At 39.4% G+C, this 26,714-nt stretch overlaps 1 protein-coding gene across 1 annotated transcript; it reads right to left on the reverse strand.

Annotated features, from left to right (window-relative positions):
* Positions 1-12,941: 12,941 nt before the first annotated feature.
* Positions 12,942-21,069, reverse strand: btg1 (B-cell translocation gene 1, anti-proliferative). The gene is made up of 2 exons (XM_062993842.1): positions 20,682-21,069; positions 12,942-15,597 (listed from the first exon to the last, which is right to left on the reverse strand). The coding sequence occupies exons 1-2, from the start codon at positions 20,824-20,826 to the stop codon at positions 15,197-15,199; spliced, it is 546 nt and encodes a 181-aa protein (XP_062849912.1). The 5' UTR covers positions 20,827-21,069; the 3' UTR covers positions 12,942-15,196.
* Positions 21,070-26,714: the final 5,645 nt, after the last annotated feature.

Consider the following 26,714-nt stretch of genomic DNA (forward strand, 5'->3'; position numbering starts at 1 on the left):
ATATATTGTTAGTAGTAGTATATATACATATATACAGTGGTGTTCAAAAAAATAGCACTCCAACACCATCACTGTTTTTAGTAGAAGTGATATTTCTACATAGCAAATAATTTACTTGAAAGTGTAGTAGAGTAATGAAAACAAAACAAACCCAACAATTAGGACATGCATGCCGCTCATTCTGAGTAATCAAAGCATTAATTGAAAGGGGGTTGTTCAAAATAATAGCAGTGAGGAGTTCAATTGGTGAAGTCATTCATTCTGCAGAAGAACGGGTGTAAATTTTGGCCCTTATTTCAGGCAGGAGGGTGGCAAATGTTGTACAGGTTGGTCATAGCGCATTTCCTTCTGAAATACTGGGGAAAATGGGTTGTTCCAGACATTGTTCTGATGAACAGTGTACTTTGATTAAAAAGTTGATTGTAGAGGAAAAAACATACAGAGAAGTGCAGCAAATTATAGGCTGCTCAGCAAAAATGATCTCAAATGCTTTGAAGTGACAACCAAAACCTGAAAGACGCAGAAGGAAGCGTGGAACTACTGTTCGAAAGGATCGAAAAATAGCCAAAATGGCAAATACTCAGCCAATGATCACCTCCAGAAAGATCAAGGAACATGTGAAGTTACCAGTGAGTACAGAAGATGATTAAGTGAAGCCAATTTACCAGCAAGAACTCCTTGCAAAGTCCCGTTGTTAAGAAAAAGACGTGTCCTGAATGGGTTCAAATTTGTCAAGGAACACATTGACTGGTCCAAAGAGAAATGGCTCAACATTTTGTGCACTGGTGAAAGCAAAATTGTTCTTTTTGGGTCTAGTAGCCGTAGACAGTATGTCAGACGACCCCTGAGCACTGAATTCAAGCCAAAGTTCACTGTGAAGACAGTAAAGCACGGTGGTACAAAATTATGATATGGGGATGTTTCTCATACCATGGTGTTACGTCTATTTATCACATACGAGGGATCATGGATCAGTTTAAATATATCAGAATACTTGAGGAGATCATGTTGCCCTATGTTGAAGAAGGAATGTCCTTAAAATGGGTGTTTCAACATGACTATGACCCAAAACATCTTGGTTACAGACAAACAGACAAAAAGAGTGGCTAGCACAATCCCCTGACTTCAATCCCATAGAGAACGTGTGGGATAATATCTGAAATGCGTTCTTTTGAGGCAAAACCCAAAGTTGCAGAAGAACTGTGGAATGTAGTCTAATCATCCTGGACTGGAATACCTGTTCAAAGGTGCCAGAAGTTGGTCGACTCCATACAACACAGATCTCGGAAACAATTGTTATGCCACTAAATATTAGTTCAGTAATTTAAAGTAAAGTGAAACCTCAAACATTTTTTTCAGTTTATAGATACATTTTTTGAGTTTTTAAAGAAAAATGCTGGCACTGCTATTATTTTGAACAGCCTAATATTAATTTTTCTTAACTTTCTGTAAAGGATTAACACAAACTGGCTAAATGTCGTTAATGTTCTGATTTAGAATTGAAAGTGTAGTATTTTCAGTGCATTTGCATTTATGGAAATAAAAGTTTTTATAATGATTTTGTGCTTTATTCGCTTTTTTAAAATCACTGCTAATTTTTTGAACACTACTGTACATATACACATATATACATATACTCGGTATCGGTTCGATATTGGCCCAAATCACTGGATCGGATATCGGAAGGAAAAAAATTTGATCGTGATCCGATACTGTTGCTTAATGTAAATAACACTTCATGTAAATAGGCCATTGTTTGTGTGTAAAACAAATAACACACGAAGATACTTTCCAACAGAGAAAGTTTATTGCAGTTTATTGCCACTCACGCTTGATGACATCATTAACATGTGCCACTGATCTACAACTCATCTGCAACAGCCATTCAGAAATAAAAATACACTGATCTACTTAAACTTTTAGCATTTTAAAAAATTATCTACTACTGCCACATCTAAAACACTGTTTAAACATAATGGAAATCACTTTATAAATGATAAATCGCTCACCTGAGATAAAGAACCCTTGTCCTGCTTGGAGAGATGTCAAATTATCAACGATTAATCCATTAGTGTTATGTGACAGAACTTGAACAGAAAATCTCAACTCTGCGTCAATTCTAACTGGTCCATGCAATTGTAGACACTTTTGTTAAACAAGCCAAAAATGCTGCTTAATATTCTGTGTATAAAAGTGAAAATAAAAACAGCAGTTTTGCATAAGTGTGATGTTATAGGTTCTGTATTTATTCCTTCAGAATATTTGTTTCAAATTCAAATTCATTGTTATTTAGATAGTTTAACCATGGTGCATTAAGACATGTATTATTACTGCTTAGTTGTTTGAGAGGAGAAATAATGGTATCGGATTGGTATCGGTATCAGCAGATACTCAATTTGCAGTATCGGTATTGGACATGAAAAAGTGGTATCAAGCCAGCCCTAATATATATGTATATATATATGTATATATATATATATATATATATATATATATATATATACAGTGTATCACAAAAGTGAGTACACCCCTCACATTTCTGCAGATTTTTAAGTATATCTTTTCATGGGACAACACTGACAAAATGACACTTTGACACAATGAAAAGTAGTCTGTGTGCAGCTTATATAACAGTGTAAATTTATTCTTCCCTCAAAATAACTCAATATACAGCCATTAATGTCTAAACCACAGGCAACAAAAGTGAGTACACCCCTTAGTGAAAGTTCCTGAAGTGTCAATATTTTGTGTGGCCACCATTATTTCCCAGAACTGCCTTAACTCTCCTGGGCATGGAGTTTACCAGAGCTTCACAGGTTGCCACTGGAATGCTTTTCCACTCCTCCATGACGACATCACGGAGCTGGCGGATATTCGAGACTTTGCGCTCCTCCACCTTCCGCTTGAGGATGCCCCAAAGATGTTCTATTGGGTTTAGGTCTGGAGACATGCTTGGCCAGTCCATCACCTTTACCTTCAGCCTCTTCAATGAAGCAGTGGTCGTCTTAGAGGTGTGTTTGGGGTCATTATCATGCTGGAACACTGCCCTGCGACCCAGTTTCCGGAGGGAGGGGATCATGCTCTGCTTCAGTATTTCACAGTACATATTGGAGTTCATGTGTCCCTCAATGAAATGTAACTCCCCAACACCTGCTGCACTCATGCAGCCCCAGACCATGGCATTCCCACCACCATGCTTGACTGTAGGCATGACACACTTATCTTTGTACTCCTCACCTGATTGCCGCCACACATGCTTGAGACCATCTGAACCAAACAAATTAATCTTGGTCTCATTAGACCATAGGACATGGTTCCAGTAATCCATGTCCTTTGTTGACATGACTTCAGCAAACTGTTTGCAGGCTTTCTTGTGTAGAGACTTCGGAAAAGGCTTCCTTCTGGGGTGACAGCCATGCAGACCAATTTGATGTAGTGTGTGGCGTATGGTCTGAGCACTGACAGGCTGACCCCCCACCTTTTCAATCTCTGCAGCAATGCTGACAGCACTCCTGCGCCTATCTTTCAAAGACAGCAGTTGGATGTGACGCTGAGCACGTGCACTCAGCTTCTTTGGACGACCAACACGAGGTCTGTTCTGAGTGGACCCTGCTCTTTTAAAACGCTGGATGATCTTGGCCACTGTGCTGCAGCTCAGTTTCAGGGTGTTGGCAATCTTCTTGTAGCCTTGGCCATCGTCATGTAGCGCAACAATTCGTCTTTTAAGATCCTCAGAGAGTTCTTTGCCATGAGGTGCCATGTTGGAACTTTCAGTGACCAGTATGAGAGAGTGTGAGAGCTGTACTACTAAATTGAACACACCTGCTCCCTATGCACACCTGAGACCTAGTAACACTAACAAATCACATGACATTTTGGAGGGAAAATGACAAGCAGTGCTCAATTTGGACATTTAGGGGTGTAGTCTCTTAGGGGTGTACTCACTTTTGTTGCCGGTGGTTTAGACATTAATGGCTGTATATTGAGTTATTTTGAGGGAAGAATAAATTTACACTGTTATATAAGCTGCACACAGACTACTTTTCATTGTGTCAAGGTGTCATTTTGTCAGTGTTGTCCCATGAAAAGATATACTTAAATATCTGCAGAAATGTGAGGGGTGTACTCACTTTTGTGATACACTGTATATATATACGTATATACAGTGTATCACAAAAGTGAGTACACCCCTCACATTTCTGCAAAATATTTCATTATATCTTTTCATGGGACAACACTATAGACATGGAACTTGGATATAACTTAGAGTAGTCAGTGTACAACTTGTATAGCAGTGTAGATTTAGTCTAAATAGCTGGCAACATAAGTGAGTACACCCCACAGTGAACATGTCCAAATTGTGCCCAAAGTGTCAATATTTTGTGTGACCACCATTATTATCCAGCACTGCCTTAACCCTCCTGGGCATGGAATTCACCAGAGCTGCACAGGTTGCTACTGGAATCCTCTTCCACTCCTCCATGATGACATCACGGAGCTGGTGGATGTTAGACACCTTGAACTCCTCCACCTTCCACTTGAGGATGCGCCACAGGTGCTCAATTGGGTTTAGTCCATCACCTTTACCTTCAGCTTCCTCAGTAAGGCAGTTGTCATCTTGGAGGTTGTGTTTGGGGTCGTTATCCTGTTGGAAAACTGCCATGAGGCCCAGTTTTCGAAGGGAGGGGATCATGCTCTGTTTCAGAATGTCACAGTACATGTTGGAATTCATGTTTCCCTCAATGAACCGCAGCTCCCCAGTGCCAGCAACACTCATGCAGCCCAAGACCATGATGCTACCACCACCATGCTTGACTGTAGGCAAGATACAGTTGTCTTGGTACTTCTCACCAGGGCGCCGCCACACATGCTGGACACCATCTGAGCCAAACAAGTTTATCTTGGTCTCGTCAGACCACAGGGCATTCCAGTAATCCATGTTCTTGGACTGCTTGTCTTCAGGAAACTGTTTGCTGGCTTTCTTGTGCGTCAGCTTCCTTCTGGGATGACGACCATGCAGCCCGAGTTGATGCAGTGTGCGGCGTATGGTCTGAGCACTGACAGGCTGACCTCCCACGTCTTCAACCTCTGCAGCAATGCTGGCAGCACTCATGTGTCTATTTTTTAAAGCCAACCTCTGGATATGACGCCGAACACGTGGACTCAACTTCTTTGGTCGACCCTGGCGAAGCCTGTTCCGAGTGGAACCTGTCCTGGAAAACCGCTGTATGACCTTGGCCACCATGCTGTAGCTCAGTTTCAGGGTGTTAGCAATCTTCTTATAGCCCAGGCCATCTTTGTGGAGAGCAACAATTCTATTTCTCACATCCTCAGAGAGTTCTTTGCCATGAGGTGCCATGTTGAATATCCAGTGGCCAGTATGAGAGAATTGTACCCAAAACACCAAATTTAACAGCCCTGCTCCCCATTTACACCTGGGAGCTTGACAGATGACACCAGGGAGGGACAACGACACATTTGGGCACAATTTGGACATGTTCACTGTGGGGTGAACTCACTTATGTTGCCAGCTATTTAGACATTAATGGCTGTGTGTTGAGTTGTTTTCAGAAGACAGTAAATCTACACTGCTATACAAGCTGTACACTGACTACTCTAAGTTATATCCAAGTTTCATGTCTATAGTGTTGTCCCATGAAAAGATATAATGAAATATTTGCAGAAATGTGAGGGGTGTACTCACTTTTGTGATACACTGTATATATATATATATATATACACCGACCAGGCATAACATTATTACGACTGACAGGTGAAGTGAATAACACTGATTATCTCTTCATCACGGCACCTGTTAGTGGGTGGGATATATTAGGCAGCAAGTGAACATTTTATCCTCAAAGTTGATGTGTTAGAAGCAGGAAAATGGGCAAGCATAAGGATTTGAGTGAGTTTGACAGGGGCCAAATTGTGATGGCTAGACAACTGGGTCAGAGCATCTCCAAAACTGCAGCTCTTGTGGGGTGTTCCCGGTCTGCAGTGGTCATTATCTATCAAAAGTGGTCCAAGGAAGGAACAGTGATAAACCGGCGACAGGGTCATGGGCAGCCAAGGCTCATTGATGCACGTGGGGAGCAAAGGCTGGCCCGTGTGGTTCGATCCAACAGACGAGCTACTGTAGCTCAAATTGCTGAAGAAGTTAATGCTGGTTCTGATACAATATATACTGGTGCTGGTCATAAAATTAGAATATCATGAAAAAGTTTATTTATTTCAGTAATTCCATTCAAAAAGTAAAACTTGTATATTATATTCATTCATTACACACAGACTGATATATTTCAAATGTTTATTTCTTTTAATGTTGATGATTATAACTGACAACTAATGAAAACCCCAAATTCAGTATCTCAGAAAATTTGAATATTGCGACAAGGTACAATATTGAAGACACCTGGTGCCACACTCTAATCAGCTAATTAACTCAAAACACCTGCAAAGGCCTTTAAATGGTTTTTCAGTCTAGTTCTGTAGGCTACACAATCATGGGGAAGACTGCTGACTTGACAGTTGTCCAAAAGACGACCATTGACACCTTGCACAAGGAGGGCAAGAAACAAAAGGTCATTGCTAAAGAGGCTGGCTGTTCACAGAGCTCTGTGTCCAAGCACAATAATAGAGAGGCGAAGGGAAGGAAAAGATGTGGTAGAAAAAAGTGTACAAGCAATAGGGACAACCGCACCCTGGAGAGGATTGTGAAACAAAACCCATTCAAAAATGTGGGGGAGATTCACAAAGAGTGGACTGCAGCTGGAGTCAGTGCTTCAAGAACCACCACGCACAGACGTATGCAAGACATGCATTCCTTGTGTCAAGCCACTCTTGAACAAGCGTCAGAAGCGTCTCGCCTGGGCTAAAGACAAAAAGGACTGCTGAGTGGTCCAAAGTTATGTTCTCTGATGAAAGTAAATTTTGCATTACCTTTGGAAATCAAGATCCCAGAGTCTGGAGGAAGAGAGGAGAGGCACAGAATCCATGTTGCTTGAGGTCCAGTGTAAAGTTTCCAGTCAGTGATAGTTTGGAGTGCCATGTCATCTGCTGGTGTTGGTCCACTGTGTTTTCTGAGGTCCAAGGTCAATGCAGCCGTCTACCAGGAAGTTTTAGAGCACTTCATGCTTCCAGCTGCTGACCAACTTTATGGAGATGCAGATTTCATTTTCCAACAGGACTTGGCACCTGCACACAGTGCCAAAGCTACCAGTACCTGGTTTAAGGACCATGGTATCCCTGTTCTTAATTGGCTAGCAAACTTGCCTGACCTTAACCTCATAGAAAATCTATGGGGTATTGTGAAGAGGAAGATGCCATACGCCAGACCCAACAATTCAGAAGAGCTGAAGGCCACTATCAGAGCAACCTGGGCTCTCATAACACCTGAGCAGTGCCACAGACTGATGGACTCCATGCCACGCCGCATTGCTGCAGTAATCCAGGCAAAAGGAGCCCCAAATAAGTATTAAGTGATGTACATGCTCATACTTTTCATGTTCATACTTTTCAGTTGGTCAACATTTCTAAAAATCCTTTTTTTGTATTGATCTTAAGTAATATTCTAATTTTCTGAGATACTGAATTTGGGGTTTTCATTAGTTGTCAGTTATAATCATCAACATTAAAAGAAATAAACATTTGAAATATGACCAGCACCAGTATAGTATGACCAGCACCAGTATATATATATATATATATATACTGTATATATATATATATATATATATATATATATATATATATATATATATATATATATATATATATATATATATATATATATATATATATATATCAAGAATGCTATTTTGGAAAGCTATTATAAATTATAAACAGGGGTGATGATCCTAATTATGTGAAAATCTGTGCTCTAGAGTTTAATTGGGGTTGGGCAATATAATGATACTACACTGTAATATATGTTTGACAACAGACTGGATTGGAGGGCTAACTGACAACAGACTGGATTGGAGGGCTAACATGGAGGCAGTGTACAGGAAGGGGATGAGCAGACTCTACTTTCTGAGAAAGCTCAGGTCCTTTAATGTGTGCAACAAAATGTTGAACATCTTTTATCAGTATGTTGTTGCGGGGGCTTTGTTCTTTGCAGCTGTGTGTTGGGGAAGCAGCCACAGAGCAGGGGATGTAAAGAAACTCAATAAACTGATCAGGAAGGCTGGCTCAGTTTTGGGCTGCTCACTGGATAGTTTTGAGTTGGTGGTTGGAAGGAGGTCACTGAATAAACTCACAACCATACTTGACAACCCATCACACCCCCTTCATGTCCTGTTAGTCAGACAGCGGAGCACTTTCAGCAACAGATTTATCCAGCTCCGCTGTAACAAGGAACGGTACAGGAGATCGTTTATACCAGCAGCGATCTCGCTGTACAACAATTCACTAGTTCGGGACATCATCGAACACTAAACCACTTTCAGGACAGACCCACAGAGCAGGTTCTAGCATTCTGTTCATAAAGACTATACTACATGGGTGTGTTCGAAAAGCTAGTGTGCTGTCTACATAGGCAGCATTTTACGTCATCCTGTGCGCGCTCCCGAGAAGGAGGCTGTTCGAAATCCTAGATGCCTTAAAATCCACACTTCTGAGGCATCTTATTATTTCAATGTTATTTTGGCTCAAGAACGAGTGAGCATCGAACGCTGCCTTAAGTGATCAAGACAATCCCAGCATTCATGGCTGACGGGGCGGAGAAACGAATGGAGTTATTTTCAAACGTAAATAAAATATTACTGATTTTTAACTTGTATAAACTTATGTTTTTATTTGCAAGTTCGGGCTTGTCAGGAAATGTAACTGTTATCGGTACATGAAGGGAGATGTTATTGACGTTAGCGTGCTATGCTACCTCAGTTTATTGGTTTTAATGGCGAGATGCTAAATGCTAAACGCGAAATGCTAAACCCGATGGAATCGCTATCTAAGTAGTGCGTTCGAATAACCTGACTTTTAAGTCACTAACTTATTAGAATCCTCTCTACTAAGTCAGCTGCCTATGTAGACAGTAAGACAGCAAGGCAGCTCCCTAGGTTTTCGAACACACCCCATATCTGTTGTTATTTAACACTACTACAGCTTAGTATATCACATTACATATCTCATCTGAATATTTAATGACAGGATACTTCTATACTACTATTTTTATTCTATTTATTCAATTACATAGTGTATACAACATTACTTGTGTACTTAATTCTTGTACTTTTATTCTCTGTACTTTAATACATTTGGCTTTACTGTACTGGAGCTGCTGTAATAACTGACTTTCCCTCTGGGATTAATAAAGTTATCTATCTATCTATCTATCTATCTATCTATCTATCTATCTATCTATCTATCTATCTACCATCATTATAATATACCCCAATATACAGTACCATGATCACATTTTGCCTATATCCCTCAGTGCCATCCCCCTCTAGAGTGTAATGGAATTGCTCAGATGTGTATGTCAACAGGCACTGTGTGCATTCACTACGTGCAGTTCACACTAATCTTTTTGTTGGCAAAGAAAACAGCTGCAGAGTTAGACAGCTAGAGGTCAAGCTAAACGTCCCCCTGTAGCTTTCACATCTAGCCTCAGCCTTTTCCTGCAAGCAGCCAGAGAAGAATAGATCAGTTTCCTTTACAAACCCATTTTTTTAAAGATGCTTTCTGAACAGGAACTAGCACAATACAAGGTGTTGACTGGTAAAGAATAAGACCAGGCCAGCCGAGAAACAATGCCAAGATATGAAATCTTTTATTACAGAGGAAAAAAACCTTTTCTTCCAAAATATAGAAATCTATACAACTTCCGCACAATCAATTTACATGAACTGTACAAATTTACAGCAGTTCATTACAACAAACCCAAGGAAAAGAAAAAAAATAAACACAATAAAAGATGTACTGACAGGTGATCACAATAAAGAGACAATATTTCATCTTGGGTAGTTTAGATTTTTTTTTTCTTTTTGGATAAGTAAAAAAGAAAAAAAATAACAAAGGATGCGTCTATCTGCACGGAGAATGGAAACTAGATTATACCAAACCAACTTTGGTCCTCGCCAACACTCCTGACACAAATGGCTTCACGTATGAAAAAAGCAATCTGTGTTAAAATATGAAATACAAAAAGGAACATCTCCAGTCTAGACACCTTCTAATATAAATTAGTGGCACTTTCCATGTGTAATGCTGTAGGTATTCTACTATACATTGTACAATTACAATACATTTTACAAATATGCAAAACACCTCAAATGTGAAAGTGACAGTAATTCTAGTCATTGGTAAGAAAAAGATTGACACGACATAAACCAAACAATTCCCTTTCTATTTTCACATCTTAACGTGCACATCTCCGTAAAAGTTTTATTGAATGTCTGAGGCCTGAGTTTGGCAATACATTCCTGTTGAGACTTTTTTTTACATCTCAATGTCACATAACTTCAACATTTAACATATTAGTGCATTTGATGTGCTCTTTACCCCCGGAATATGCAAAAACGTGTTCACTAAATCACAAAAGCTTGTTTGCGCAGAGGCTATCTGAACTGAAATGCGGCTCAGAATAGACTTTAGTGGAGACGGGGTAGTCGTTCAAAAACATAGGTCTAAAATCATTAAGCATGTCTATTCGGATTTGGTTAAGATCGCCAGAGTTTTGTTAAAACCTCCTAATACTAAAACCTTCTGAAGAATCAGATCAGGGCGGGTGCTGCCTTGAAGGTTTGCAATTGTCTTTCTTTAAGAAGTAGGGCAGTGGGGCTATGTCCAAAGTGTGGTCCATCTACCTGGCATAGGCTTAAATATAGCATCACAATAATATGTTCACCATCTTGCTATTTGAAATTGCAACAGCCCGTGCTATAAAACAAGAATTTGTGACTAAGCCTGTGTGCTGCTGATCAACAAGATAGAGAAAAAGAGAGAGACAGAAAGTGCAGGGCATCAATGGCTATGTTTACATGCAAAGACTTCCATCGATATGATCTTAGATTCTGATTTAACTGATTGCATGCAGAATGAATTGAGCAACCTGAGAAAAATCTCTATGTAGATGCTGGTTAAACGGTATAAAAACTTAAGGTAAGCTCATGAGCAGCATAGCAACGAGAATCTTGCAACAGTTGCCATGGTTTCTATACATCTTTCTATAATAAGTTACTATCTACCATTTAACTTTTGGTAATTTGCAATTTATGTAGGTTTTATATATAACCAAATACTTCGAGGCCTCTTATTACTATGTAGTAACAGAAATAATGCACACTTTTTTGGCAATATAGATTGGATTATTTACCCAGAAAACAATACAAATCGAATTGATGTCTTTTAAATATACAGTGTATCACAAAAGTGAGTACACCCCTCACATTTCTGCAGATATTTAAGTATATCTTTTCATGGGACAACACTGACAAAATGACACTTTGACACAATGAAAAGTAGTCTGTGTGCAGCTTATATAACAGTGTAAATTTATTCTTCCCTCAAAATAACTCAATATACAGCCATTAATGTCTAAACCACCGGCAACAAAAGTGAGTACACCCCTAAGAGACTACACCCCTAAATGTCCAAATTGAGCACTGCTTGTCATTTTCCCTCCAAAATGTCATGTGACTCGTTAGTGTTACTAGGTCTCAGGTGTGCATAGGGAGCAGGTGTGTTCAATTTAGTAGTACAGCTCTCACACTCTCTCATACTGGTCACTGAAAGTTCCAACATGGCACCTCATGGCAAAGAACTCTCTGAGGATCTTAAAAGAGGAATTGTTGCGCTACATGAAGATGGCCAAGGCTACAAGAAGATTGCCAACACCCTGAAACTGAGCTGCAGCACAGTGGCCAAGATCATCCAGTGTTTTAAAAGAGCAGGGTCCACTCAGAACAGACCTCGCGTTGGTCGTCCAAAGAAGCTGAGTGCACATGCTCAGCGTCACATCCAACTGCTGTCTTTGAAAGATAGGCGCAGGAGTGCTGTCAGCATTGCTGCAGAGATTGAAAAGGTGGGGGGTCAGCCTGTCAGTGCTCAGACCATACGCCGCACACTACATCAAATTGGTCTGCATGGCTGTCACCCCAGAAGGAAGCCTCTTCTGAAGTCTCTACACAAGAAAGCCCACAAACAGTTTGCTGAAGACATGTCAACAAAGGACATGGATTACTGGAACCATGTCCTATGGTCTGATGAGACCAAGATTAATTTGTTTGGTTCAGATGGTCTCAAGCATGTGTGGCGGCAATCAGGTGAGGAGTACAAAGATAGTGTGTCATGCCTACAGTCAAGCATGGTGGTGGGAATGCCATGGTCTGAGGCTGCATGAGTGCAGCAGGTGTTGGGGAGTTACATTTCACTGAGGGACACATGAACTCCAATATGTACTGTGAAATACTGAAGCAGAGCATGATCCCCTCCCTCCGGAAACTGGGTCGAAGGGCAGTGTTCCAGCATGATAATGACCCCAAACACACCTCTAAGACGACCACTGCTTTATTGAAGAGGCTGAGGGTAAAGGTGATGGACTGGCCAAGCATGTCTCCAGACCTAAACCCAATAGAACATCTTTGGGGCATCCTCAAGCGGAAGGTGGAGGATCGCAAAGTCTCGAATATCCGCCAGCTCCGTGATGTCGTCATGGAGGAGTGGAAAAGCATTCCAGTGGCAACCTGTGAAGCTCTGGTAAACTCCATGCCCAGGAGAGTTAAGGCAGTTCTGGGAAATAATGGTGGCCACACAAAATATTGACACTTTAGGAACTTTCACTAAGGGGTGTACTCACTTTTGTTGCCGGTGGTTTAGACATTAATGGCTGTATATTGAGTTATTTTGAGGGAAGAATAAATTTACACTGTTATATAAGCTGCACACAGACTACTTTTCATTGTGTCAAAGTGTCATTTTGTCAGTGTTGTCCCATGAAAAGATATACTTAAATATCTGCAGAAATGTGAGGGGTGTACTCACTTTTGTGATACACTGTATCTGACTTTGGGGTGTTTTGGCTTCGTGCAGTTTTATGCACTTAACGCTCAGTTTAGTGAGTTAATGAGTAGCAAATGTTTCATAATAGATCAGCTGTTTGGTCTTAGTGCAGCACACAGCAACAGTGTGTTGCGGTTCATTTACCTTGGCTGAGCCTGAGCTGATAAATAAGCAGCCTTTGAACATGGTAAAATATGCATACACTTATTTAGTTATTGTTCTTAGTTTAATGTTATTACTGGGACTCTCACAATACAGCTCAGGGTCTGTATCAACCACTGACAAACATACTATCCTAGCGCGCTGATCTGTTGTAACCTTTAAAATGTACAGTGAGTTTTAATTCATTATAAAATTGCTGTTTTTTCTGCATTGGTGAATAAAGATCCAAACAATCGCAGTAACTATCTTAGTTACAAATCTGATTTGGATTAGCATATAGATATAGATAATGTTTATAATCTGATCGATATATAAGCCCAAGCATTAATAGATTAACAGGCTGCATGTAAACATAGCCAGTAACCTGGCTTCATCACCTATGATTATTAAAGATCAAAGGCATTAGCACACGTACAGCACTGATCGTCAGCACACTGCTGTACAGCTAAGGTCACTCAAACATATGCACACAAACACACACACACACACAACCTGCCTTGTCCTTTCCATCAATGCACATCTGATCTCCTGCAAACCGATTCAGTGTGAATCCATCAGCAGCACCGTGGCCAGAAGCCAGGCAACATTAGCTCCACTCACAGTCTCTCTCGCGCTTAATAAGGCTCAGTGGGTCTGGAGTGCACTCAGAGTGTATATGCGTATATGCTGGCTGCCCTCTTTTCTTGGCTGTTCAATAATCGTGGTGATGAGGGTCGGGGGGGGAGGTATTGTAGCTGCCCTAGTCTGGTGTCCGACTCCCCCCATCACCACCTCCACCAAGCCTGAGGAGGGTAATGATATGTTTCGCTGTGTGCTCCTGTGTGCTCTAAGCAACTGCTGGCCAAGCTAACAGATCCCTGTGCTTCAGTGTGGAATATCAGGAAATAGGGGAAATGTGCCATTCTCCACTTTTAAGCAGCACTGAAAGGAATGGACAAGCCCGACCAATTGGGGGACCCAAACACACAATCATACACACACAGTGCTTTTCGCCAGCCAATGCGGGGTCAACCAGACCTTGATCCATAAAAAGATTTTTGTAATAAAACCAGTTTAGAACCATTTTTTCTGTTAAAATGCTAGGCCTTGATTGGAAATGACAAGGTTGATGGGGATAAAGCAAAATTAATAAGTGTCAAGCAGACTACAAAAAAACCCAGAAATGAGCTAGGACATTTAAATTGCTGAAATGTGACATGAACAAATTTTACCATGAACATCCCATCCCACTCAATCTAAATGTCAAAAGTGCATTTAATGTATTTTCTAAGCTGTCCAAAAGACATGGACAGCTGTGCTACATTTGTTCCTTTTGGGTGACAGAAGGACTGAAATAAATTAACTGGATTTTTTAATAATGACATTCATATGTGATGAAGAGGAGCCCCTCCCCTGGTAAAAAGCTACAAATATGACAACCTTTCTGTCACAGTATTGCCGAAGACAGCAAAGGTAAGAGAATGACACAGGCATTTCCAGAACTCTAGCACAGAAAAATAGGGTACAGTCGAAATGTTAACATCAGTCAGCCTGACGCCCAGGAGAAGAGGTCAAAAGTTGACAACAGCTGTACACCAGGGGGCTGAAAAAGAAAAAAGTGCCCCGGAGTGCAAACATGTGAGGGCTTGAAAAGCTCACAGAGGCAGTTCTCAGCTCTGGTGCAGCTGCTGGCAAGCCTGGGCTTCAGATAACCTATTTTTAAAGGGTGTTGGTGCCAGTCAGATGAAATAACAAACATGAGCAAAAGTGCAAAGTCAACATTAACAATTGAGAGTAAAGGCTCCCAGTCTGGCCACACAGACCAGCCTACTCCAGAAAGAAGGGCGATATCTCAGGTCTCAATAGCTGCCCCAGGGTCTAAGCCTCTGGTTGATCCAACACAAAAAAGAACAGACAACCATAAACAAGCAATTAAACCTACATGGTTTCCATCACCTGAAAAATAGGACACGTCCTTTGCTTTTTTTTCTCCTTTCATGATTTTTTTCCTTGTTTTTCGTTATCTTAAAAAATGGCAGCTGTGGCTCCTTTAGCTGGACACGGTCATCATGTAGGGCTTGGCCGGACTGGTTCGTCCCAATACCAGAAGTTCTTCTTTGCAGCTGATGTGACTGTCCAGCATAGATGACATGGCAGAGCTGCTGGTTCCAGTGGAGGTGTTGTTGGTGCCGTTGGTATTTGTGATGATGTTGGGCTGGGATTCATAAAGCACACAGATGGAGCCATCCTCGCCGATGCGGTACGACACCTCGAATGGGTCGACCCAGAGGGTGAGCTCGCTAGGTAGAAGCAGATATAGCTGCTGCGTGCTTAGGCCAATGCGCTGACCTGCCTGGCCCACCAGCGGGTCCATCTTGTGGTTGATGCGGATGCAGCGGTAGCCCGATCCCTTGCACGGGCGGTCAGGAAACCAGTGGTGCTTATATTGCTCTGTGAAGAAAAGGATGAACAATAATTTAAAATACTGAACACAAATGAATAAAACAACGTAACTTAATACTATACAGTAGGGGGCAACCACTACATACACCACTTTTGTTTTGGTTATTTTTTTCAGGGCATAAATTCACTTCATAAGTGCAAACATAATGTTTTTTGTACTATGCAGGTATGAATTCATTAGTGTAAACAAATGTATGTTCAAAAAACGTTGCCTTGTGATGTTTTTAATTCACATTAATAATTCATTTAACAATCATAAGGATCATTTCCATACATGTTCAAAGGGTTTAAAGAATAAAAAGATAGGTCATGCTACCTCATTTACTGATTGTTGTTGTAAATGTAAATGGTATTCATGTCAACCAAGTGCAGCATTTACATCCAAAACCTAATGAACATGATTAAACTCTAACTCGTATTTAAATGTAGTACACTTGTTAAATGCAGCAGATATGGGCAAATGTACAGAACTGAACGACTCTGACAAGGGCCAGTTTATTATGGTCACATGACTGGGTTGAAGTATTTTGAGAAAGACAGTAGTGATAAGGATCTACTGACAATAATACAAGGAGAGTCAAACCAAAAACCATAGACGGTGTTGGGCAACCAAAACTTAATAATGCAGACAAAGGCAATTGCATTCGGTATGGACCAGCAGAAGGTCACCAGTGGCTAAATTGCAGATAACATTAATACTGGTTATGTGTGGACAACGTGACAACACAGTGCATCAAACTCTGGACATATAAGCAATGGAGGAAAGTCATCTGCTCCAATAAATTTGGTTTTGTTTAAGATCATGTTCCCATCCAGGCATGTGTGTCTCATTTATACATGAAGAAATTGGCACCAGAATGCACAGGAGTTAAGCTGGTTTATGTATTAGCTACCACAGGACACTTGTTAGTTTTGAAGTCCATGTCTCAACAGGTCAGGTCGCAACAAATAAAGACAAGGATTTTCAGAGATAGACACTAACATGCATGGAATTGGGGGGGGGATTAAAAATGTTTTAGTTTAATTTTAAACAATGGAAAATCTCTCCAGTTCAACAAAGACCGAAGTCTGATATTTGTATTTGTATTTGTATCTAAAAAGATAACCAATGTTGAATAACTGATAAGTAGCCATTAACTGTCTCCCTTGCAAGAGCTACGTGACGGACAAGGACAGGGCCATTTGATTGCACAATCCCCTTCTGGCCTGTGCGTCACAAAGTCCTCAACTGATGGTGTTAAACAACAAGAGCAAAAGGTTCAAGCCCTGGCAGAGCAGCTGTAGGGGAGGAGCTCTCTTAAAGAGAGCTTTTCCAATTTAGCCTGTTGCTCACTAAAACATGGGCTGTTTGCTTTTTTTCACCAAACATAAAACAGACATTATGCTATGGTTAACAAATCGAGATATACAGTGGAAAACTGTTTTTAAACTGCATTCATTTCTTGTTGCTTTAAACCAGTTGTGTCATGTGGGACGCAATTTCTATGGCAGTGTGTATGGCAAACAAAATGTGATGACCTTACGGGGCTAAAACTTCATTTTCTGAGTTCTAAAGACAGACTAAAATTATTTTTTCCTCTTACTACCAAGGGTTTCAAAAAGAGAATGGTAGCTGACAAAATAAAATGTATAATTTTAGAGGCCTAAAATATGCCATGCTTAACAGTAGAGATGGGACGATCGGGGTTTTTGGCACCGATTCCGATCTCCTTTCAGGGACATCTGCTGATAGCCGATTGCGATCGGGGGGGGGGGGGGGGGGGGGGGTAGCAGTAAATAAAATAAATAAACTTAAAAAGAGCCTCACAGTGAAGATAAACCGGAGCAGCGCGCGCGTGTTTGTGTGTGTGTGCGCGCCTTTAGAAGAGACGCTTTGTTCACTGTATCGGTATCGCTATAAGTGATTCATTGATTCACGAGTCATTTTTCGCGAAGCGTAAGTTTCTCTTCTCAGTTATCTCTCCGTGTTTACTGTTATTAATTAAATGTCGTGGTTTTAAATAAACACCAACTACTACAGAACATTCTGTGTGACTCTCTTACATTAAAAAGCTTAATTAAAAAGCTTAATTAAACTGCTATTACCACAGATCTGTAACCGACCGTCAGACTCGTTCCGTCTAAGGAGCTAAAAGTTCAGCAGATGATCCTGAACTAACGAATTTGGTAATGAATAAACTTTTGCCTCTGATTGGCTCTGTAACGTTTTCTGTTCTCATCTACATCACAAGTAAGAACCGCTCACGATTTACCAAAGTGAACCAGGAGTTTATATAACGTGCTGATAGAATCGACTCAGATGTGACCGGGTTGAATTATCTTTTTAAAGTAAATATTACAATCAGCAAAATTACATCGTATGTATGATGCACAAAGTTAATGATGTTATTTTAGGTCATGAAGAGCTTTCACCGTGGTTTCTGTACGATTGTTGATGAATGGCGATGTGATGGTTGGTGCTTCGTAGCTCAAAGTCTGGATCAATCCACTGAGCTGTTAACTTAACATGGTCTTTATATATTACACGATCGAATCGGCTACTTTTAGGAAATATCGCCGATCGCATATTTTGATAAAAAATCGATACCGATTCATAGCCGATCGATCGTCCCATCTCTACTTAACAGGTTGTCTGTAGACCTGAGCCAGAAAGTGGATTTAAAGTAACACATCCAACAGGAGAATAAATACAGAAAAAGAAAATATTGTCTTAACATAAAACAGACTACATAATACTGTTTCTGGGGTTTGAAAAAATACATAACTAAATATTAGGGATGTAACAATGCACCACAAGACAGTTAAAAATCGGTGCACGTGTGCTACGATTCGAATCGTTTATTCATTTAAGATGAATCGGTATTTACTTTAAACAGCAGAGGGCTTTGTCGCTATTCACCTCGCCATTTTGTTTTTAAAAAATCGGGAAAAAAACGTATTGTGAACCCAGTATCATGAATCTTATCGCATCGTGGGTAGAGTGTATCGTTACATCCCTATTAAATATAAATAAATAACAAAATAGCTTAATGATAGGATATCTCTTACTTGAATATCTGACAAAGGGGGATATTCCATTTTACTGTGCTTTGGACGTGGCTATCTGAGGTTGAGCCGACCCAAATCGTTTAAATCGTTTTATAAACAGGTCAGCGATAAAGATTATGCAATTACGGATTTGTCCATGCACTGGCACCAAGCCTGTAAACAGTTCTACTTCAAATAACCTTTGGGGGTCGGATAAATCATTGATTTTTCAGCATTAAGTGAGTTAGTCAATGCACAGTGAGATACTATGAGAATGGAACATAAAATGACACAGTAAAGTACATTTTGATTAGCACCCTCCTTCCCAACTGAAACGCGTGAAGCCCTATAGCTCTTCTACCCCAGCTGCAGCCATTTTGTCTGACATGAACTGCGAGAACATCTGTTTACAAACATAAGTGGTCTTTGGGACATATACATAAACACATTGTACCTCCATATACAGACTAATAACTGGAAAAAATGAAGCCAAAACATTTTAGGGAAATGTTGCTCACTAAAGAGGCCTACAAGAGCAGTGGCCACATACAATCAATACGCTGTTTTTGTTATATCTAAAATCTAAAAAATAACATATGTAGGCATTAGTTTAAAAGGTTTTAAAACCAGCTTAATTTAAACTTTAATTTTTAAGTAACAAAAGTAATTCCAGTTTACAAAAAAGTAAAAGAATTGGCATTGTAGTCATTATGTTTATTTTTTCCCTAAATCCAATAGTGCGAGTAATAACACTCTAAACGTGAGGGTGAAGATAATCTTAGATAATTTTAAATGTTATACAGCTAAAAGCACCTTTACACCTTTTGATTTTCTTAATGTTGAATAAATCTTGTTTAACATGAATGAATTTCTTCAAATATTTGTGCACAATATCACTGAAGATTGCAAACCCCACAGCTCCTCCCCCAGCTACAGCCATTTTGTATGAGAACAGCTAATAGAACAGCTGTTTAGACTTAGTCCTGCTTAACCATTCAATCTGTCTACAAAACTGTCTTTAATGTTGGATATTTTATCAATATGCTGTGTACACTTTACATATGCTAGTTGAATAGATTGATCAGAAACTATGTTATTGAACTATTTTACTGTTTTAACTATTCTATTTAAAACAAATGCTACTGTTTAGATGGAAAAATGTCTAAATGAACAGTAAACCAGGGACAGAAGAGTCAAACCAAACTCTACACTATTGTAATGCAAGTTAGTACATTACTGTGAGTTCTAAAAAGAAAAAAACAACATATTCTACTTGCACAAACCGTGATTTTAAAGCATGGTGTAGGTTGGTAAAGCAAATTAAATTAATGGTTCTAATTATGAGACATTTACACACTGGTTTCAATATAAGTACTAATAGAAGTAATCTAGTTAAAATGTTAGTGGGGCTGACTACCATTGCCCCCCCCCCCCCCCCCCCCTTCCTTTTGTTTGTCAAAAGTTACTCCTGAATTTAACTTACTTGGTAAAAAAAGAACGGAAAATATGTGGCTGATTTAGTTACATTGTAATTACAATGTCACAGGTATATTGTAACCTACACTACTACGTGGAATAAAGCGTCCTACAGCTAAAACAGTGCGATCTACTGAATGTAAATAATGGTGTCACATGCATTAGCACATCAGAATAATAATGTAGCCACATAACTACGTGATCTAGCTGAGTATAGGCGAGGTTTGTTTGCTTCGTGAATGATTACGTAATTCCCAGTGCAGTTCCCCAGAGAATGGTCTTTACGACAAACGTATAGAAACAAAACAAAACCGCACATTTACCGTCGACTAATATAAATATAATATTAAACAATGTGTTATTTAGAAGAATTGCAGTATTTTAGAGGAGAGCGCTTTATGATGAGTTGGAGCCGTTGAGCTGTTTTTCCGCGCGCGCGTTTCCGTCTATGTGGCTCACTGCGAACACAAAGGGCCTGATTGTGCCTCAACAACAACAAAACACACAGGAGCGCGCTCGAGCGCGTCGAAAATACAAAGAAAACTGTATATTTATTCTTTTTTTCTTACCTGCCAGCATTTCCTGGAGAGTCTGGCTAAAGGTTTGTAACTGTCGGTCGTTCACATGGCCTTTTACCCGTAGGAATCTGGAGAGGAAGCCGACGGCGGCGGTAATCTCAGGTTTCATGGTTCCTCGAGCACAGAGTGGATGCATTGAGAAAGCGAGGAGAACACAGCTTGGTGCGCTTTAGTTTGGACTCGTATTACCAACCCTTTACTCGCTCGGTTCGGACGGTGTTTCTTGCTTTTCGCGTGTTTTTTCACTGTGTAAGCTATTCTGGGCATTTATTTGTCGAGGCGAGAAGAGCTTTAGAGAGTTTTGTCCCCGGACCACCGTCTAGGTAACCTGTATTATCCTGCCGCACGGACGTCGACTTCCAGCTCGTAAACAACGATCCAGCAGAACAGGAGAAATGCTGTGGGGGAAGATCGAGTTTATATAACAGTCACCGCTCCGCCCGCGAGCTCAGCAACAACAGTAACAGCGGCGGACCAATCAGAGGCCGAGACGCAGCGCGGAGGAGGAGAGTGACTGCATCACCACCTAGAAATAAACAGCTCGTGAGGACATGAGAATTAACCCTTTCGTTCAACCTTGAATATTGTTTTTGTTACATTTCTGACTAAAAGCTTCCTATATAAAACATATTACTGCGAGGAAATGGTTGGGTTCTCAACAAAACACCAATTGTCAAACAAAACAACTGTTTCCAGCCTTTAAAATTGTAAATATATAACAAATGTATTACTGTAAATGGGTATTTGACAAACAAACTACAGTTTGCCCTGCAACTCAACGCTCTTCGTCAAGAGATTTGTACCTTTAAACTCAACGTGTGTGTGAAAGCTGTGCGGTAAATTGTCATCGAAGTGCGACTACAAGACAAATCTGCATTTGTGTGGAATAACCGCCAAATCAGTCTGAACGCTCCACATGTATCTGTGTTCAGCTGGATTTTTCTTCACTTTTAAACTTGTGTTACAGACGGGGTTCTGAGAAATAGTAAGAATCTGCTTTTCAGAGGGAGTCTTAAACGCTTATCATTAAAAATCTATTACATTTGTTGTTGTATAATTACTCCTGCCAGTAGCTGTCACTGTGTATCAGACAGAGGGGACAGTGAGTGAGAGAGAAGAAGGAAGTCCCTGAGTAAAATATTATTTCTTTCGTGCAATTACAAAATACTACACTATTGAAATAAAGAAAGAAATAATAGAGAAATATGAGAGTTATTGTTGTTTCTGGTAGATACATTTTATAAAAAAAGAAGGAAATTTATTATGGTGTATAGTAAAGCACACGTACTGCACTGAATGTGTGTTTTTATGTACAGTGCGACTGTGTATTGTTGTTTATTATTGTTTATTACAGTAATGTCTATTCTATAATTTAAGATTTAAGGGCAAATATACTTGTATTTATAACAAAAAAGAGCATTTAAGACATTAGAAAGGTTAGGTAAGGGGGTGGTTTGGGAGGTCTGGCATGAATTAATTTTATTTACATTATTTCTTATGGGAAAAATAGGTTTAACTAACGAACATTTTGACTTAAGAACAGCCATTTGGAACCAATTAAATTTGTAAGTAAAGGGTCCACTGTATTTCAGTGTTTTTTTATATTATATTTGTGTTATTTTTAGTGTATATGTGTCGAAAACAACCCCATTATTTTACATTAACCAAAAATATATGCAGCTCCACGGGACCATGGAACACATTAACAGGCTTCCCATACATCCATATGGGAAAAAATACCTTAAAACTCAAAACCTTTTAAACTCAACACCACTCCCAGAACCAATTGATGTTGAGTTTCAAGGTACCACTGTACTCATTTTTATAAGGATTTTATGACATTCAAATGAACAAACTACTCATTTTCATAAAGATTTTATGAAACTATAATCTTCAACATCAGTGTTCACCAGATATCTTTTATTTTTCCACCATTGTTAAGATTTTCTCAGAAAGAAACATAAATAGTCTTGCAGTGTGTCATCACATTGCAAAGTAAAAACAATATATAATACTTATTTTAAATATAGATCAGTTGTATTCAATGTTTAAGGGTTCCTTTATGCAAACTATAATACATATGTTATATGTGCATATTATTCATAGCTGTGTCACTTAGCTTTATCACTTACACATATGGAAATATTTTATAAAATGACACCACTTTGATGAAAATTCTGTTTTATTTTTATAGTTTCTTTTATAGTAATTATGCAGTGTTTAAAAAAGTCTTCATAAAAGCTATTTAATTTAATTTGAAGTGATGTCACATCACATAATATGACGTCATGCCACAGGACATTTTTATTACATTTAATTTACTGTGATTATTATTGTAGGGGTCTTGATTTACTCATTTTTACCGAGGGCCACAATAATGCATATGTGGCCAATTGTAACCTACCCTGCTGTGATTGCAGTCTGCCTTTTAAGTCTTGGACAATTTGTTGTTTTTCTTGGAGGCTAAATTTTGTGTTTGGTGTATATTTATAATGTATATCTACATTTATATTGTACTCCTTTACCACAGACACGGCCTCATAACACAAGAGATGTACCGTTTTTTTCCTCTTGAAGCACAAACTTTTCCCAGCAGAACTATTCATCTTGCATTAAATTTCCTTCCTTCTGCTTCAATTTTCTCTTTTTGTACATTTTGGGATTATTTGTAAATATTTCTCAGCATCACTTGTTGGAAAACCACCTTAGTTAAACGCTGATGTGGAAACACTGCCATCTAGGGGTGATACGGTCACTTTGCGGGTCACAAAATCGGCATGCTTTGTGGGAAATGCAGTTTATGTACAATTTTACATTGTATTTTAAGACAATTATACGTCTTTTAAGCTCTCACAGGCCACATAAAATGACGTGGCAAGCTGGATTTGGCCCGCGGACCTTGAGTTACGTCTTACAGCAGGAGATTTTGCATGTTTGCCTTATCATAACAAAATAAAAAATATTTCTAATGTGCCATTCACTTCTGCAATGTGGAATTACCCACTGTCTTGGGGAAACTCCTAGTGCAAGGTCACATTAAATGTCATCTCTCAACAACAGCAGCTAGTTTCATGTCTTTAAAAATCTGTGTCATCTTGCATCCCCGTTTTTCATTCTACTGTATTTATTCATTACTGAAAGTAGTCAGCATGCCGTAAGACTTCCCTTTAAACCATGGTTCTAACAATGATGATAGGCTTTTAGGAGAACAATGGGTCATGCTCAGACTGGGTCTTTTTTTTAAAAGTACTTCTTAAATAATGGTCATCCCATAACTCATGTTAATGCATTTTCTTATTTTGCAAAAGGAGGAAGATAATAATTATCTATTATCAGTTTTTCAGGCCAGACTGTAAGTGTGTTTTCTATATATGAAACTGTTTCATTATCAGAGCTTTCAGCATTTAAGGGCACAGTGCATCAGCCCCAATCAGGTTAAAGGACACTTTGGCAAATAATCAGCTATTCTGTGGTTATTTTTGCCCTATGCAAACACTCAACCACCTGCTGTGCTCTTCGACTAACCTGCCTCTAATTCAGTTGGGCTTTATACCTGTTCCTAGATTTTTACATTTACATTTTCGGCATTTAGCAGACACCTTTATCCAAAGTGACTTACATTACAGTTACAGTATACTGTCTGAGCAATTGAGGGTTAAGGGCCTTGCTCAAGGGCCCAACAGCAGCGACCTGGCAGTGGTGGGGCTTGAACCAGCGACCTTCTGGTTACTTCCAGTACCTTAACCACTAGGCTACTGCTTGCCCTTTTCATGTAACATTTAAGTAAAAAATTTGCAGAATATGACAGAGATGTTCACAAGTCACAAAATACGAGTCTGAGTCGAGTCACGAGTCTTTAGGCTAGAGTCCGAGTCAAGTCACAAGTCAATATAATCTACACAAAACATATATTGGAGATGTAGCGTAGAAATAAACAAATAATATGTAAGTGCAGATAAAAACAACAACAGATTAGCGACTGTATTTTACCGTTTTACTTAATGCCTTTACTTTCCTAGGTACCAGTTAAAAGCTTAAATTACGTTTCATTGCAAATTACGGCACAGCAGCCAAAATCTCAAACACAGCAAAAAAAAAAAAAAATCCATAATACTGCTTACCTTAGCTTCTGTTGTTCCAAATGCTATTAAATTTATAACCGTGTGTCCCATTAGGAATATAATCCGTTATTTTGTAAATGTGCTTATAATTAAAAACCTCCAAACTTTTCTCGGTTGTGAAGTAAAACACTAACTCGTTAGAAAGCCAATCAAGCGTTTCATTGACAATCATCTGTGTGACGCTGCAAAGCAAATAAATACAAATAACAGCATTTCTTACTAAAAATTACAATCAGAAGGTCTTATTGGTTCAGAAAGCGGTTCTTACAATCATTAGCGGCAATTCTGTAGGAGCGTTCCATTCACATTAGCTGTTATTGTGAAGTGCACCATGTAGGGTATTCCACCGACACTACACCGGAAGCTGGCTGTAACATTTACCCATTGCGTGTGTTGCGGTTTAAAACGGCCGGAGCGTTATTAGAGAGCAGAAAATGACGATCAGAATTACAACAAAAGTTAGCAACATTAGTTACATGTGACAATTATATATATATAATTGTCACATGTAACTAATTTTGCTGACTTTTGTTGTCCACAAGTCATTTTTTGCGAGTCACGAGTCGAGTCCGAGTCATTTAAAACGAGTCTGAAGTCACTGTGTGTGCGAGTCCCAGTCTCTGGAATATGATCATTAAGCTTTTACTCTTTGAAGCTATGTGTTCGATGACAGGTGTGTACAGCATTACACTTATACTCTGGCAAGTAAGACTCTTCACACATCAGTTACTTGCAGGTTTGGTTTAAATGAGCAAAATACAGTTGTGCTTTTTAGAACATGTTCATAGTTTATAACAATGTAATTAATATCACCCTTAATGGGGGGGCGGGGGGCAATGTAATATGCAAATAAGAATACATGATATGTTACATTACTTTTCTAGCAGAAATGTTACATTAGCTTTTAATCCCTAATCCCTGTTTAAAATTGTAGTAACATTCCAGATGATACATGAGCTTTTACAGCACAAACATGACTAACACACCTCTCACAGCAATGTAGACTGTTAAAAAAAATCATGAACAAAAAAAAAACAGCTTGACAGAAAGTGAGCATGAGTGGGCAGTGATTTGGGTGAGTCAAACCAATAGTATGTATTAGATGACTCTCATTTCCCCTGCACAGAGAGCAGTAAGACACGTTAAAGGTTTGATTTAACAACCTTCAGTTGGTAATATACCAATCTTTGACAAGTTGTAATCATGTGATAAATGATATCCCTCTACAAATGTTTATAAAAGTGTTCTATATAAATATATAGAGATATTTAATAGTTTACACAAACCTAAATCAGCATGTGTATGTGTGTCAGAAGAAGTTGGGACAGTATGAAAAATGCAAAAAAGAAGGGTTAAGACTTCATTGCTTTGTATCCTTGTGCCAAAACATCTTTTGAGTGTTGTGAAAAGAAATGGCAAAATAGTAAAGTAGTAAATGCTTTACCGTCCCAACTTCAGAATGTGTAGCTGGTGAAAAATGCAGGAATTGATGTATATTAACAAATGAAATGAAGTTGACAAGACATTTACATAGTCAGCATTTAGCAAATGCTTTTATCCAAAGCAACTTACAGTACTGTGACAGTATTCTGTCTAAGCAACTGAAGGTTAAGGGCCTTGCTCAAGGGCACAACAGCTGCAACCTGGCAATGGTGGGGCTTGAACCAGCGCCCTTTTGGTTACATTTACATTTTCAGCATTTAGCAGACGCATTTATCCAAAGCGACTTACAGTACTGTGACAGTATACAATGTAAGCAATTGAGGGCCTTGCTTGAAGCCTTGCTCAAGGGCCTAACAGGGCCCAACAGTTGCATCCTAGCAGAGGTGGGGCTTGAACCAGCAACCTTCTGATTACTAGTCCAGTACCTTAACCACTAGGCTACAGCTGCCCTTACTGGTCC

This window comes from Trichomycterus rosablanca, chromosome 1 (assembly GCF_030014385.1).
Source record: "Trichomycterus rosablanca isolate fTriRos1 chromosome 1, fTriRos1.hap1, whole genome shotgun sequence".
Lineage (NCBI taxonomy): Eukaryota > Metazoa > Chordata > Actinopteri > Siluriformes > Trichomycteridae > Trichomycterus > Trichomycterus rosablanca.

Excerpts from the sequence above, each read along its gene's own strand:
- btg1 (XM_062993842.1), bottom strand. The coding sequence starts at position 20,826 with ATGCATCCACTCTGTGCTCGAGGAACCATGAAACCTGAGATTACCGCC. Across the intron at positions 15,598-20,681 it reads TCTCCAGGAAATGCTGGCAG|AGCAATATAAGCACCACTGG; the intron begins GTAAGAAAAAAA and ends TTTTCTTCACAG.